General features: G+C 43.3%; 1 protein-coding gene across 1 annotated transcript in view; it reads right to left on the bottom strand.

The window, feature by feature from the left end:
• The window catches only part of EEFSEC (eukaryotic elongation factor, selenocysteine-tRNA specific), a 193,998-nt gene that overhangs the window by 84,442 nt on the left and 95,611 nt on the right, over window positions 1–13,945 (bottom strand). The window contains exon 5 of the mRNA XM_019536844.1: window positions 852–1,490. Coding sequence (XP_019392389.1) covers window positions 852–1,490 — 639 coding nt within the window. The remainder of the gene's footprint in view (window positions 1–851; window positions 1,491–13,945) is intronic.

Below are 13,945 nucleotides of genomic sequence, written 5' to 3'. Positions count from 1 at the left end.
TAATAATTTACATCAACATTGTTCTCATTTAAGTTTAACAAATTAAAATATATATAATTACTTTTCTGAAATATTTTTCATTATGAAACACTCCGAAGTGTACTATGTATATGCAGATGAATGTCCACCCATTATGGAAATGCAGCCACCAGTGAGATAGGACAGTAAGAGATAAGTAAAGAAATAGCAGAAATATAACAAAACAGACACTGCTGAAGGGACAGTAAAAATAGGCAGAACCTAATTACCACGCCTAAATCTAGCCAGAGCATATCATTACTCCTGCAGAAGACACCATATGGTCTTCCAAGATGGACTGGTTTTATATGTACTCTGAAGTGCTTTAACACGTCATGTGCGTGACCTGTAATTAATGCCTAATAGTCTCTCAGCCTTTATTTATTCCATTTGTAAACTGCTCCAGAACTTTGCACTGAAACTACAGAATAGCTGTAGCATACAAGCCAGAAGGAAACCAGAGTTTTGGTCAGCCCGGCAGAAGACAGCCAGGGCACTGGGGAACATGTGAGAAGTAGTTTGAGCTTGTAGAAGAAATATATTAACTAGATGTTAAAACACTCTGTGGTGAAATTGTTAATACAGTTACATATCTAACTAAACCTCCCACTGAGACGCATCTCAAATGAAAGCTGTCCAGCTGTCTACAAACTCAGGTGGGAAACATCACATCACTACATTCAAGCTTTTAAAGGGCAAAAACATTTTTTAAATGGAAATCAGAAAGGAGCACAATTTAGGTGCAAATTCTTCAGCATCGTTGTGACCTAAAGCAAGAATCACAAAGAGAAGTGTTTCTTTTTGCCACTAAAGTGGTAAGAAATAGAGCTTACCCTTTCCACTTGACCTTCTTTGTGCTTCAGTTTATACACTTTCAGCTTTGGAAGGAAAATCTCTGTATAGTTTTTATCTTCTAGGCCTTGAAGCAGTACCCCATGGAATGCCAGCCTGCAGGTGTTTGCATGAATATCAGTATCCAGTTTTGACCCAATTACAAGACAGAGTCGAGGACAAGTGACTGGTTTTTCAAACTCCACTAAGGCCCACTGTTGCTTCGGGAGCTGCTCTCCTGTCTGGTCATTATCCTTGTTTTCATCAGAAGCCTTTGAATCCTTGGACAAATATTCTTCTTGATAAAGGTAATCTTTTTCAAAATCAAAAGCATTGTCCAGGGGCTCTTTGTTGAAGTCAGCAGGGGCTGGACTGAAGAACATTACTCGTCCCATAACTGTTTCGTGACCAACTGTGATATGAAACTTGGCTTTGGTCTGCAGCGCACCTCGAAAATACTGAATTTTCTTCAGGGAGATAATGGCAGCATGTATGGTCTGGAGAGATTCTGGAGTACAGATGAGGCCCCGTTCTAGCAGCTTGGGATCAAACTGGGTCACACAGATGCCTACCCTGTCCCCCTGCATGGCATAAGTCACGGGAGTATGGAACATCTGCATAGACTTGACTTTCTTTGACACCTGTTTGGAAAGAAGCAAAAGAAATAAATATAAGCAATGAATTATCTTATTTAGATAAATGGAAAAAGCATCAACACATCCTGTATTATGCTCCATTATCATGCTCTCCCAAAGATTCACATGCTAAAGATGACCCAAAGTTTTGAAAAGTGGGAAATAAACACATTGGGCACCTGTACATGTGATGAAAATTGCCCATTTTTGCAGTTTAATTGCTTCACACTGTACACATATAAGGGTTTTTTTTTTGCAATTTAAATGTTTGCAACATTGCAAACTAAACCATACCTGCATAGCATTTAGTTTGCAAAGTAGCTATTTGTAACGTTTCAGCCTTTTAACAGCTCACCCCCAACCCCCACAGGAGAAGTGGGCTGAAGGCAGAAGCAGGGAGAAGCCCAATCTTTTTTTTTGTTTCCCCTGGACCCTGCCCACATCTCCCATCGCCAGGGGGTGAACTGCCAACAGGCTCAGCAGCCCCAGAGCTGAGGGAGGCTCCAGTCATTTCTCCTGTGATGGTGCCACCTCCTGGGGCCATTCAGGTAGGCTGCTAACGGGCAGCTGCTGCCCTAGCTTGGATTTGGGGTACTCAGCCCACCGGCAGCTTGTAGAGGCAGGCTCCGCCAGGAAAAGAAAACCCAAAAAAGCAGCGAGGGGCCCAATCCTTTTTTTTTCCCCCATGGAGCCTGCCTGCCTCTTCCGCAGCCAGGGAGCGATCTGCTGGCAGGCCCCGAGATGCGGGAGGACCTGGGTCCTTCCCTCCACAGTGGCAGTGCCCTCTGCAGTCACCTGGGCAGGCAGCTAGCTGGCAGGTGCTGGCCCAGCTTGGAGGCATCACCCAGCCTAATTCAACTGTTCCCCAAGCCCAAGCTGGGGCAGAAACTGTCTCCTACCTGCCTACCTGGGCAACTTAGGGGCTCCTCAGCCCTCCAGAAGCTTGCCCACCAGCCACAGGAAATGCGGGCAGACTCCACCAGAAAAAAAGATCGGGCCCCTTGCCGTAACAGTGATGGAAGCCTCTAAATCAGTGGTCTCCAACCTTTTTCAGTAGGAGATCTCCTTCGGCATTTAAAAGCAACCCAAGATTTACCATGCGCTGCCACCACTCCCTTCCCCCCCCACCCATCAGGTAAGTCTATGGGGGGGGGGGGAAGGGGTGGACACGTGGATGCAGAGGGAGAAAAAATTATGTGGGGATGCACATCCCCAGGAGGTAAGTCCCATCCAGCCAGGGCCCCATTCAACTTACCCCTGCTTCTGCCTCTGTGGCACTGTCCCTCACCATGGGGACCTTGATCTAACCCCCACCCTTTACCTCCTCCATGGACTGACCTGATGGGCTGGGGCACATGCATGCATACATGCGGGCACTCAGTCCCCCTCCCCAGCCTCGGATCGACTCCAAAATCTACCACAAGAGGCTCTGAGATCTTGGTGACTACTGCTCTAAATTGAAATGGGGGAGTTTTGATCACCACAATTAAAAACTCACCATTGAATTTAGGGGACTAAACCCCCATCTCGTGTACAAGAGCCCTAATAAGAATATATTCCTAACATGGTATATAAGCCATTCTAGTGTGAACCCCTCAGTGAATTTTACTTGTCTTCTAAACTAATATTACCAGGTCTTAATTGCATCACTTCTGTGATATTTAATGAGAAAAATCAGCAAATAGATTAAAGTTTGGTTGTACACCTACGTATAACTTATAAGTAGGTACATAACCTGCATGTAAGCTGACCATATACCCCAGTTTGGGTGGGACACTCCAGGATTCTGTAGCCTGGTCCTGGCCAACTGGTCAAAAGACCTTGGCTGAAGTCTGGCGAGGAGGCGGAGAAGCAGGGTGCACCAGTAAGGCTGGAACAGGCACCACCCCACCAGCACATGATATGTCCTTGCTCCCACACAGAAGCAGTGATACCTGCCCAGCCACCTGCCTGGTGCACCATGCCACTTCACCTCCCCACCAGACTCCAGCTCAGGACTTCTGACCAACTGGCCAGGACTGGGCTATGGAATCTTGCAGTGTCCTGGCCAAACTGGAACAAATGGTCACCTTACCAATATGCCTATTTTTTATTTTAAAAAGTGGTACCATTCAAATGGCCGAGTTGTGTAACAGCACACTAGAGAGTAACTGCATGCCCTAATGCTCATTTCATTTTCCTGCCTTTCCCTCCCAACTCTTCTTTGCAATGATCTTTTACAGCCCTGGAATAATTGAGCTTATATTACCTTCTCTTACTCTGTAATTTTAGAAGTGCTGACCACAAAAAGATCTTGCTAAGCGCTACGATACAAATAATTGGAGCATATTACCATATTTACTTGAATAGAAGACTACCCTGATTATAAGACAACCCCCCAATAATTAGAGTCTATATATGGCAAATTTATGAATTTGTTACAATTATTGGAGGTTTGCCTTGAATTTGTCCCCCCCCCCGCCACAGCAGGGAAAATAGATTGGTTAGCCCTTTACTCTCTGCCTCCCCCCCAACTTTTTCCCCTGACAGCCCCTTCCCTCTCTCTTTACTGTCAGATCCTACTCTCCCTAAGCAAATGGAACTAAGGAGCAAATTTGGAAACAATAAGCTTGAAATTAAACATGGCTGTAGCAATTTGCATATAACACCCATTCATTTATTTTACCCAGACTTGATGCACATTATCTTTTTTTTAAACTGCTGCAATTTTTAGCACAGGTACTCCATAAACACACTTTTGAGCAGCACTTTGGCACCTACTTATATAGAGTACAAACTATGCATGATATTAGTCCAAAGCCAAAGGCTTGGCATTTACCACATAATTCTTTGGGCTGGGTCCCGCCACAGTCAAAAGTATTTCAAGCCACCATCACCCCGTATCTCAGGAGCGCTCACTATGCATGTGTAATCCAGATACCCCCCCCACAAAGGATCTATGTGCTAATTAGATGACTCATGACTGCAACAGAGTGATCTTGTCAAGTCCTGGGATGTTCCAAAAATTTATATGCATTAGTGGTGCAGGGCAACCTGGTCCAGCTTCACCTTCACCTAATTGTATATACCAGGTTGAAAGAGGGGCTGACAAAGGGATTCCTGGTGAACCATCGTGGCTCACCATGACTTGGAAGAGAGTTGGCAGTGAGGGGGACTGTGCTTAATGGACACTACCATATGTCTCATTCAGGTGGGCCGCACTAACCTACCCTTGAATGTAGAGGTGCACTGATACAACGGTCCGTATCATATCGGCACTAATAAAAGGAAAATTGACATTATCGGCAATCGGCTTTATCTGGCTGATGCAGCCAATAAATGTTGCTGATAAATGCCACACGTTTGTGTGCAGCTGCAGCATGCACATGGCCAGGAATGCAGCCTGACAGCTTGGAAAGCACAATCTGGCTGGTAAGTCTCTTGGGGGGAAATAGGTATGTGGTAGATTGAGGCCCCCATGGTGAGGGAGGGGGTGGGAGTGGGGCTGGGGCTGAGTAAGGGGCAGCCCAGCTGGGGAAGGGAATAGGATGGAACTGGTGGCATCAAGGGGGGTGGCTCTTGCCATGCACCCCTGGGGAAGGCATGGGGGGCATCTGCCCCCCCGATCTGTGTGCAGGGCAAGGAAGGACTGCCGCTCTGGGCTGGGGGTTCCGGAGCCTCTTCCTGGCAGCTGCACTTGGGCGAGGAGGGGCAGGTCATGGCAGGAGGGGTTATGGGGGGGCTAGAGACACCCCATAATTCACTGTAGCCCCCCCTCCCAGCACCACCACCATTCACCCTACCCCGCCCGGCCTGAGTGCCGCCTCCAGGAAGAGGCTGCAGCAGCCCCAGACCCAAGCATGGAGCGCACCCTTGCCCCACACAAATTGGGGGGGGCACATGCCCCCTATGCCTCCCCAGGGGTGTATGCAGCAGTGGGAACCTTCCCCCCATCCCCCAGATGAGCCACAGACCATCCCACACTCCACCCCGCCTGGGCAGCATCTGTCCCTCCCCACTCCCTCCTCCATCTGCTTCAACCATGCCCCTCCCCCACCAACAGACTTACTAGCTGGATGCTGCTCTCCATGCTGCCAGACTGCATATCAGCAATTGGATCAGTAGGAGCTGATATGGCTGGTTAATCATTGGCCATCAGTATTGGGCCAATAAATTATTGATGCACCCCTACTTGCATTTTTGGTCCGTGTGTTTTATAGTTGTCCTCAGTGCTGGCTGCATTTAATCAACTTCAGAGTTGGTTTTTATCACTGAGTATATGCTGCTTTTGGCGGCAGTTTAAAGATAGGCAACGTATTTAGTGAGATTGTGTTGTATGTGATTATAAGACTAGGGTTTTTTCCTTCCCTATGCCAATGTGGGGGGGAGGGGAACCTTGTCTTATATTCAAGTAAATATGATATCTATATTTACTTTATGAATTAATCTGTATACTTGTGTTAGTACAGGTAAGGAGTTCTCAATTTGCTTGAGAACTCTTAACAACATGTATGGACAGCACTTCAAGATAGGCCTCTTTAAACAAACACTGTAGTTTGAATGGAATCTCTTTCATGTCTGAATTATAACATATCCACAACCTCACTTTCAAAGCAAGCTGGTCAGCACATAAATAGGAGTAACAGAAGCCATTGCAGCAACTTTTGTCCAAGTCTATCAGTGTGCTTTATTCCAGATTCTTCAGTTTTCACAGCCCTGTGTGAGGTAAGTTTTATGATACCCACTGAAAGATGGAAAAGACTGAAGAAGCAGAGAAGTTAAGTAGTTTGACTCAAGTTCATAATAAGCCAGAAATGGGAAAAAAGCCCTGGTTGACCTTCTAGGATTTTTTACTGCTAGTCTTTGTGCTGACTTTCTCTCATATACCAAGCATTCAAGCAACTATTGCTCAAAAACCATCAAGTCCATACTTTATTATACTGCATTTTACTTGTATATGCATTTACACAAGCATTAGTACACTTATAAATAAATATGTTGATACTTTTAAATTGTTCACACTTTTTTGCAAAAGTCCTGTCTGAAATATTACAGGAAAAGACTGCAGTAAAATATTTTGTTGCATACAGCAAAGACTGAATGATTTGCTGTACCTACAGAGAAGAGCCTCTTCCATAAATATATGTATAGGTAAGAGTCATTTAAGCTATGACCAGACATTGCATTTGTCTCTAGACAAGTTTTCCCTGTGTTTGTACTAGAAGCGAAATATCCAGAGATTAGCACATACACATACACTAGTTTTTTAATCAAGGTTTTAATTCAATGACGCAATCCCAGGATAACTGTTCAAATGCACTTTGCCATGTCCTGGGATAAACTGTTAGTACTTCTTATCCTGTGAACCTCTTTTAGGATTTATCCCAGGGATAACACACATGGATGTCTGAACAACTGCCCTTTGTTCCAAGATGAAATGGTTCATCCCAGGGCAAACACAACGTCTGTTTGTGTTCTTCAAGTTAGCCCTGCAAGGATAGTAGGATTTAGTGCTCACAAGTGAAGACTCACTGGAAGCCTTTGGAAAAAATAAAGGGGTAAAACTAGTTTTATTAACAATGTGTTCCAGGTGATCTGCCATATCCTTTATTTAACTGATGATATCATATAACTTTTAGCTTCCATGCTAACTGAAGATTTGTCCTGGAACTGAAAAGATGCCCCATCCATTCATATGTCATTTAGCCTTGGGTATCAGTTACAGTATCTTTTACTGACATGACAAGAACAATTTAACCACTGCCACCTCCATCTTAGGGGAGCATTTTTTCTGGTTCTAATGCTCTTTGATTGGCAGCAATGAACGTCCTGAAGTAATTTGGCAGATTTCATTTAAAGTCTAGTCATTAGCCATAACTCCAAATCATTAATGGATCATATAAACAAGGGCACCATTAGCCACTCAAGCTCAATGAAGATGTCTGGAAGAGCAAACACTCCATAACCTAAGAAATTCCAAATATTATGCTGGGGGGAGGGGGGAGCAATCCACATAATCACCCTTACAAGATTTTTGTGCTTATTTACAAGTAATTTTGTGTCCACAGTGTTCCCATATATAGCATGTTGTAAAAGGTATCTAGCATGCTGTTATTACTCTTCAGTGATGGGCAATGCTCAGCAAATTACAGGTACAATTTATCTGGCATTTTCTCAGCTGCTTAAGAAAATGTAAATAGGAGGGGGTAGAAAAACACCCTATCTGAAGTTTGACATTAATAAGCTTACAAATGCATCAGTTATTTCAATTCAAAAAGTTCTAAAAAGGGCGAAAAGAATGAAATAAGCTTTTAAAGATCAGTCTTGGTTCAGCTTGATCAGACGAAACCAGTTTAGCTTAATAAGGTTTCATTTTGGCTTTTCTTTTTGTTCTTCAAAACCATCCTTTAAGAAGATATTTTCTCTAGAGTAGGCATTAACTAAGGGAGCACGTGGGTGTATGTGTGTGCGTCTGTATGTCTATATTTGTCTCTCTCAAACTTCCCTCCAGTATATATGGGGGGGAAAAAAAAATCAATCTATTCTTTGCAAAGAAGCCCTCCAGGCTTGGCACAAAGGGTTTACTCAGGCAGTACAATAATGTATAAAGGGCATTTATTTCTTAGATAATACCCTCTATCCTGCATCTCAACATACTTAAAAGCTATCAGATATTTTATCCTGGGCATGTTAGAGAAGGGCTAAAGCTTCAGAAGTTTGGATGACAATATGAACTCTTCCAAAGCTGAAGGGTACTCTGACTTGAAGGTGTTTAGCCAGGAGCTTCTACCTTCAATATATAATAGACTGTATAATTAATGTGAACATCTAAGCTGGTAAAGAAGGTCTCCTTTCTCAGGATCTATTGCTTCTCTCTCCCCACTTTCCTCTCTTCCATAGTGCTACTAACAGAGATGCCAGCATTCACCTGTTTTGAGCCAAATGCTGCTACGCTATTCTTGATATACATGTAATTATCACTTCTTTATCATAGTTACAGTTGCGTTCCTGAATCAGGGCTCAACTGTTGCAGCACTTCAACAAATACTTTCTTCCATCTGCCTACTTCATTATCTTCTCTCTGCTCCTGGGACTAAGAAATTGATGCATACTAATAGTGACGAAGGACAGATTTGTGATGAAACTGTAAGAATGGAACTGAGCAGATTTGGGTTCTATTCCTTCTTTTGTCTCAGATTTGCCATATTACCTTGGGCAAATCAATTATGTTGAAATTTTCAGAGCAAATGGGAAATCATTTATATTCATTCTAAATGATGGGGTGGTTGAATTTGCTGGACATCCGAAAATCCCTGTCATTTCTGCCTTGGCTTCTGTCTGTTCAATGAGAACAATACCCCCTTTGTCTGGCCTGCTCAGACAAGTTCCTTGGGCTAGGGACTGATTCCTCTTTTATATATGTATATATAGCTACTACAGATACAGTGCCTGACACAACACATCTGTCTTAGTTATATAAGGCAATAATTCCAAAGCTGAGCAATATATTCATATTGTACTAGCCTAAGCAGTTTAGATGTCCATATTCCCTCTCTGGTACAAAAGCAAGATGCTTACTTAAGGATTTGTACATGCTGCATTTTTAAATGAATAATTACATTTGCAAGGGTCTTACAACATGTCTTCTTTCCTTCTACTGCCAAATATCACACACTTAAATTTCTTTACATGCAAACATGTCATGCTGATGGCACCCTACCAGGGTGCAGAAAAGTAGAACATTATGTTGCTGCCTAAAATCACTTTGCGAGGGCCCACATTCTAACAATGTGACCAACCATCTTATTGTAAGAGTATACTAAATAAAACTTGTAAACCTTCCAAGAGCAAAAATCTTCCAGAGCTCCTATTAGTGCACAGACACAAGCAAAACTATTCCAACACCTAGAAACTAAGGCACAAAGTGTTTGTCATGCCACTACTAGAATTGATAAAGGTTTTCCCATGCTCTATATAAATAGGTCTTTCTTTTTCCAAGTGAGTAAACTGCCAATGCTCGCAGACTGAAGGGAAGTATAAAAGTAAAGAGAGAACAGAAACACCCCCAGCTTCAAACCTCATCAGTCCATGCAGGGAAGTGAACTGCTCAGTTCTGTCAAGTCCTACTCCATAGGCAGTGTTTAAAGTTCAACTTCAGACCTGAAGCTAATCTTGTCTGGTGATCTTTGTAATTCATTACTGCTATTGGAAAGTGCTGTATGAAGTAGAGGGTATGGAGTGCACTGCAGAGGAGATGGAAAAACAACTCATGAAGAAGAGAGAGAGAAAGAGAAAAGACGACCACAGAATCTCAGATCAGAATAAAGGGGAAAAAAACAAAGTCATCTGACCTTCGTTTCATCTGGACTAAAATCTTCAGCTGCTGGGAAATAAGGACCCTTTTTGTACAGGTCAATGAAGAGTGGGTAAAGAGAATCATTCTGATTGCTCTGCCTTTTTAAACAAGGAAGAAAAAGGGGAGGGGGGGGGAGAAGCTAGTGGCTACCCAAGCTATTTGAAAATACTCATACTCCAACCCTATTTCTACACATACCAGAAAAAGCCAAGCATTAACTTCACCGTGATTAAAGTTGCTGCGTGCACTGGATCTCTGGCTTCTTACCAAAAAACAAAATAAACAGTCTCTTTTCCCCCCCAGAGTAGGACAAGTTATTGTTGCAACCCTTTCAAAATCAAATGTCACAGCAATACCTGTTTATTTCACTATACACCACAGGATATGAAGAGGAAAGGACACCAGGGCTATAAGTATAAGAAAGAATCATTAAGCAGCAAAGTGAAGCTGAAAATAGAAGTTTGGTGTGACCTTAACTGCTGTCAGCAATGATGTCAGAATCCACATTATATTGTACCTAGGCTTTTGGTTTCAAACATTTTCAGACACAAGTTGTACAGCTTCCTTTTAACCAAGAAGCTCAGAAAGTGTTATGTACCCAGCTGGGCTGCAATGATCTAGCAAACAGACATTTCACCCAACTTACCCCTAACTCCCGGTTTATGTCATAGTTTCATAGTAGTTAAGGGTCAGAAGGGACCTAAATAGATCATCTAGTCTAACCCCCTGCCACTGGCTGGAGCACACGCTGGGATCACATGATCCCAGACAGGTGTTCATCCAACCTCTCTGAATTTACCCAAGGTAGGAGCGAGGCCCACTTCCCTAGGAAGTTGGTTCCAGATCCTAGCCACCCAAACAGTGAAATAGTGCCTCCTAATCTCTAACCTGAACCTATTCTCCAGCATCTTCTGGCCATTGTTCCTTGTCACCCCAGGTGCTGCTGGGGGGAATAGGACCCTTCCTATTTGCTGCTGATCTCCCTAGCAAGTTTGCAGGCAGCCACCAAATCCCCCCTCAGCCTCCATTTGCTCAGGCTGAACATGTTCAGGTCCCTCAGCCTGTCCTCATAGGGCCTGCCCTGTTGCCCTCCAACCAAGTGGGTGGCCCTCCTCTGAACCCTCTCAAGGCAGGCCACATCCTTCCTAAAGTGCGGTGCCCAGAACTGGATGCAGTACTCCAATTGAGGCCGGACCAATGTCACGTAGAGGGGGAATATCACCTCTCTGGACCGGCTTGAGATGCAACTTTGGATGCACAACAAGGTGCGGTTGGCTTTGCTGGCTGCAGTCTGGCATTGGCAGCTCATGTTCATCTTGGAGTCAATAATGACTCCAATAATGATCAATAATGACTCCAAGATCCCGTTCCGCCTCTGGGCTCTCAACGGGGGAGCTCCCCAGCTGGTATGTATGCTGTGGGTTCCTTCACCCCAGGTGCAGCACCCTGCATTTGTCTATGTTGAAGCTCATCCTATTACCATCTGCCCACTTCTGTAGTCTGTCTAAATCTAATTGCAGCCTCTCTCTCTCTTCGAGTGTGCCTACCTCTTCCCACATCTTGGTGTCATCGGCAAACTTGGACAACATGTTTTCCACCCCCTCATCGCTGATGAAGATGTTGAACACTGTAGGCCCCAGGACTGAGCCCTGGGGGACCCCACTATTCACATCCTGCCAGGTCGAGTACAACCCATCCACCACCACTCTCTGGGTGCGCCCCATCAGCCAATTTTTGACCCATCCAACTGTGTAGGCATCAATGCCACAGTTGCTCAATGTATTAATAAGAATGGGGTGACAGACAGTATCAAAGACCTTCTTAAAGTCCAGAAAGACTATGTCCACAGTGATACCATCATCCAGGGATTTAGTTACCTGGTCATAAAAGGCCATCAGGTTGGTCTGGCAGGATGTTCCTTTGATGAATCCATGTTGATTTCCCCTGGGGATGATCTCCCCTGCTGGCCCCTCGCAGGTGTGATCCTTGATAATTTTTTCAAGGATTTTCCCCAAGACTGATGTGAAGCTTATGGGCCTATAGTTTCCTGGGTCCTCCTTTCTCCCTTTCTTATAAATGGAGACCACATTAGCTAGCTTCCAAACTCCAGGCACCTGGCCTGTGGACCACAATCACTCATACAGCCGGGCCAAGGGCACAGCAATGACCCCTGCCAGCTCTCTCAACACCCATGGGTGGAGGGCATCAGGGCCCACAGATTTAAAAACATCCAGTCCTTCCAGAAGATCCCTAACTACTTCTGCACAGACCTGAGGCCTGGCAGTGCTATCCCCAAGACTGCTCCTAACTGTGGTGGGAGAACTGTCCTGGTCCTTGCCCAAGAAAACAGAGGCAAAGAACTTGTTAAAAATTTTGGCGCTCTCATCTGGCGTAGCCACAAGATTACCATTTGAGTCGAACAGGGGCCCTACAGTGTCTGTGCCCTAATTCTCACCTCTTACCTTACACCCCTCGAGCCCCCCTGACCCCCACTGCTTCTCATCAAAGGTACATTTGCAGCATAGTTGCAGAGGACAGGCTATGGTGTGAAGGGAGGCAACAATGAATATACTTACTGCATGTATTAAAAGAAAAAGGTTTGAAGATGTAGGTGCTTCAGAACAATGAGCAGAATTTAAAAAATGGTGCCTCAGGTTACCACACCATACCACCTACAAGAAAAAAATCTGCATTTTCTAAGAGGTGGTAATACTGCCAATAAGCCTATATCATGTTTTAGAACCTTAGCTGAGCAAATGGACTGAAGTGAGTCAACTTGATATTCTCCTATTCCTATCATTCCTATGTTCCTCAATACAAAATGGCAATTGAAGCTTGTAAAAGAATCATATCACATAACTACACAATTTCAGCCCTGAATAGGGCAACAATACAAAGGAATTTTCTTCTTTGTTTTATGATGAATATTCAGGCTCTTATATCCTACTTTCCTTGTAAAAAAACTTAAGTTTTTAAAAAGGGCATTGAAAAAATGTTATATAAAAAGTCCTTGTCATTCTTTGTAATATTCACTTACAAATTCATCACTAAAAGCATTTTGCATAAGATTCCAGATATTTATGAAAAATGAAGAATAAAATCATCATGATTTGAAAAGAAAATTGGTATGTGGTGCATCTGTGTAGATCTTATGTATGTGTGTATTAAATACATGTATGTGTGAATTTTATACATATATACACATATGCATATACACATATAATCATATCAAACATAGATTAAAACTTCTTTTATGTATTATATAAAACATATTACATATAGCAAACACACTCATTTTATATGCAAGTCTCCTAATCTGAGGTTTATAAAATATGCATTTATACATGCAAATAGCAATTTTTTTCATGATGCTATTCTTCACTTTTCTCATGTATCTGGAATCTCATGCAAAATGCTTCATTTAAAACATATAACACACTCATTATATGTAAAGTACACATATTTCACTCTTCAATTCAACATTAAAATTAAAATGCCTGGCACATTCAGAAAAATGACATGAGGAGGGTGTTTTTTAAATTGCTATTTTATGTGACTTAACACTTTCAAAATATTTTCCATTAGATCAGCATTTCTCAAACTGCGATCTGTTGTGAGATATACGGTAACATGATACTGACTCCTCCATGTTTCCAAATGCTACCTTCTGTTAAAAAGAAGCTACAAATACATGTTACTTTTTCACTGTAACCAGTCACTGCAATTGCTGAGAAACCCTGCATTAGATTGCACACAAAGGGGTATTTTTTCAAAGTGTTGCATGAAGTTTTAACAGTCCGACTCCCAGGAATTCACTTGGTGTTGCTCCTCTTCTCTGGTTTCTGTGCTATAATGGAAGTACTGATTGTAGGCTAGTGGGCTTCCTTACCAGCCCAGGAAAATCCATTTCCCTGCCAAAGTTTCTTTCTAGCCCTTCCCTCAGGGCAGCTGATCAACTCAAACACAAAACTCAGAGCAACACAAAACAAAACTATCCCCTTAACTAAAACAGGCTGCAGGGGCACAGAGGGCTTTTCTTTTGCACCTGAATTTGCTCCAGGATCTGCTACAGGACACAACCTCCCTTTTGGAGCTCCCCCAGCTGTACTCCTGCAACCCCTTATAG

Source organism: Crocodylus porosus, unplaced genomic scaffold (genome assembly GCF_001723895.1).
Source record: "Crocodylus porosus isolate Cpor-Errol unplaced genomic scaffold, CroPor_comp1, whole genome shotgun sequence".
Taxonomy (NCBI): Eukaryota; Metazoa; Chordata; order Crocodylia; family Crocodylidae; genus Crocodylus; species Crocodylus porosus.
Note: the sequence above shows the minus strand (reverse complement) of the source record. Positions and strands in the feature narration are given on the sequence as shown.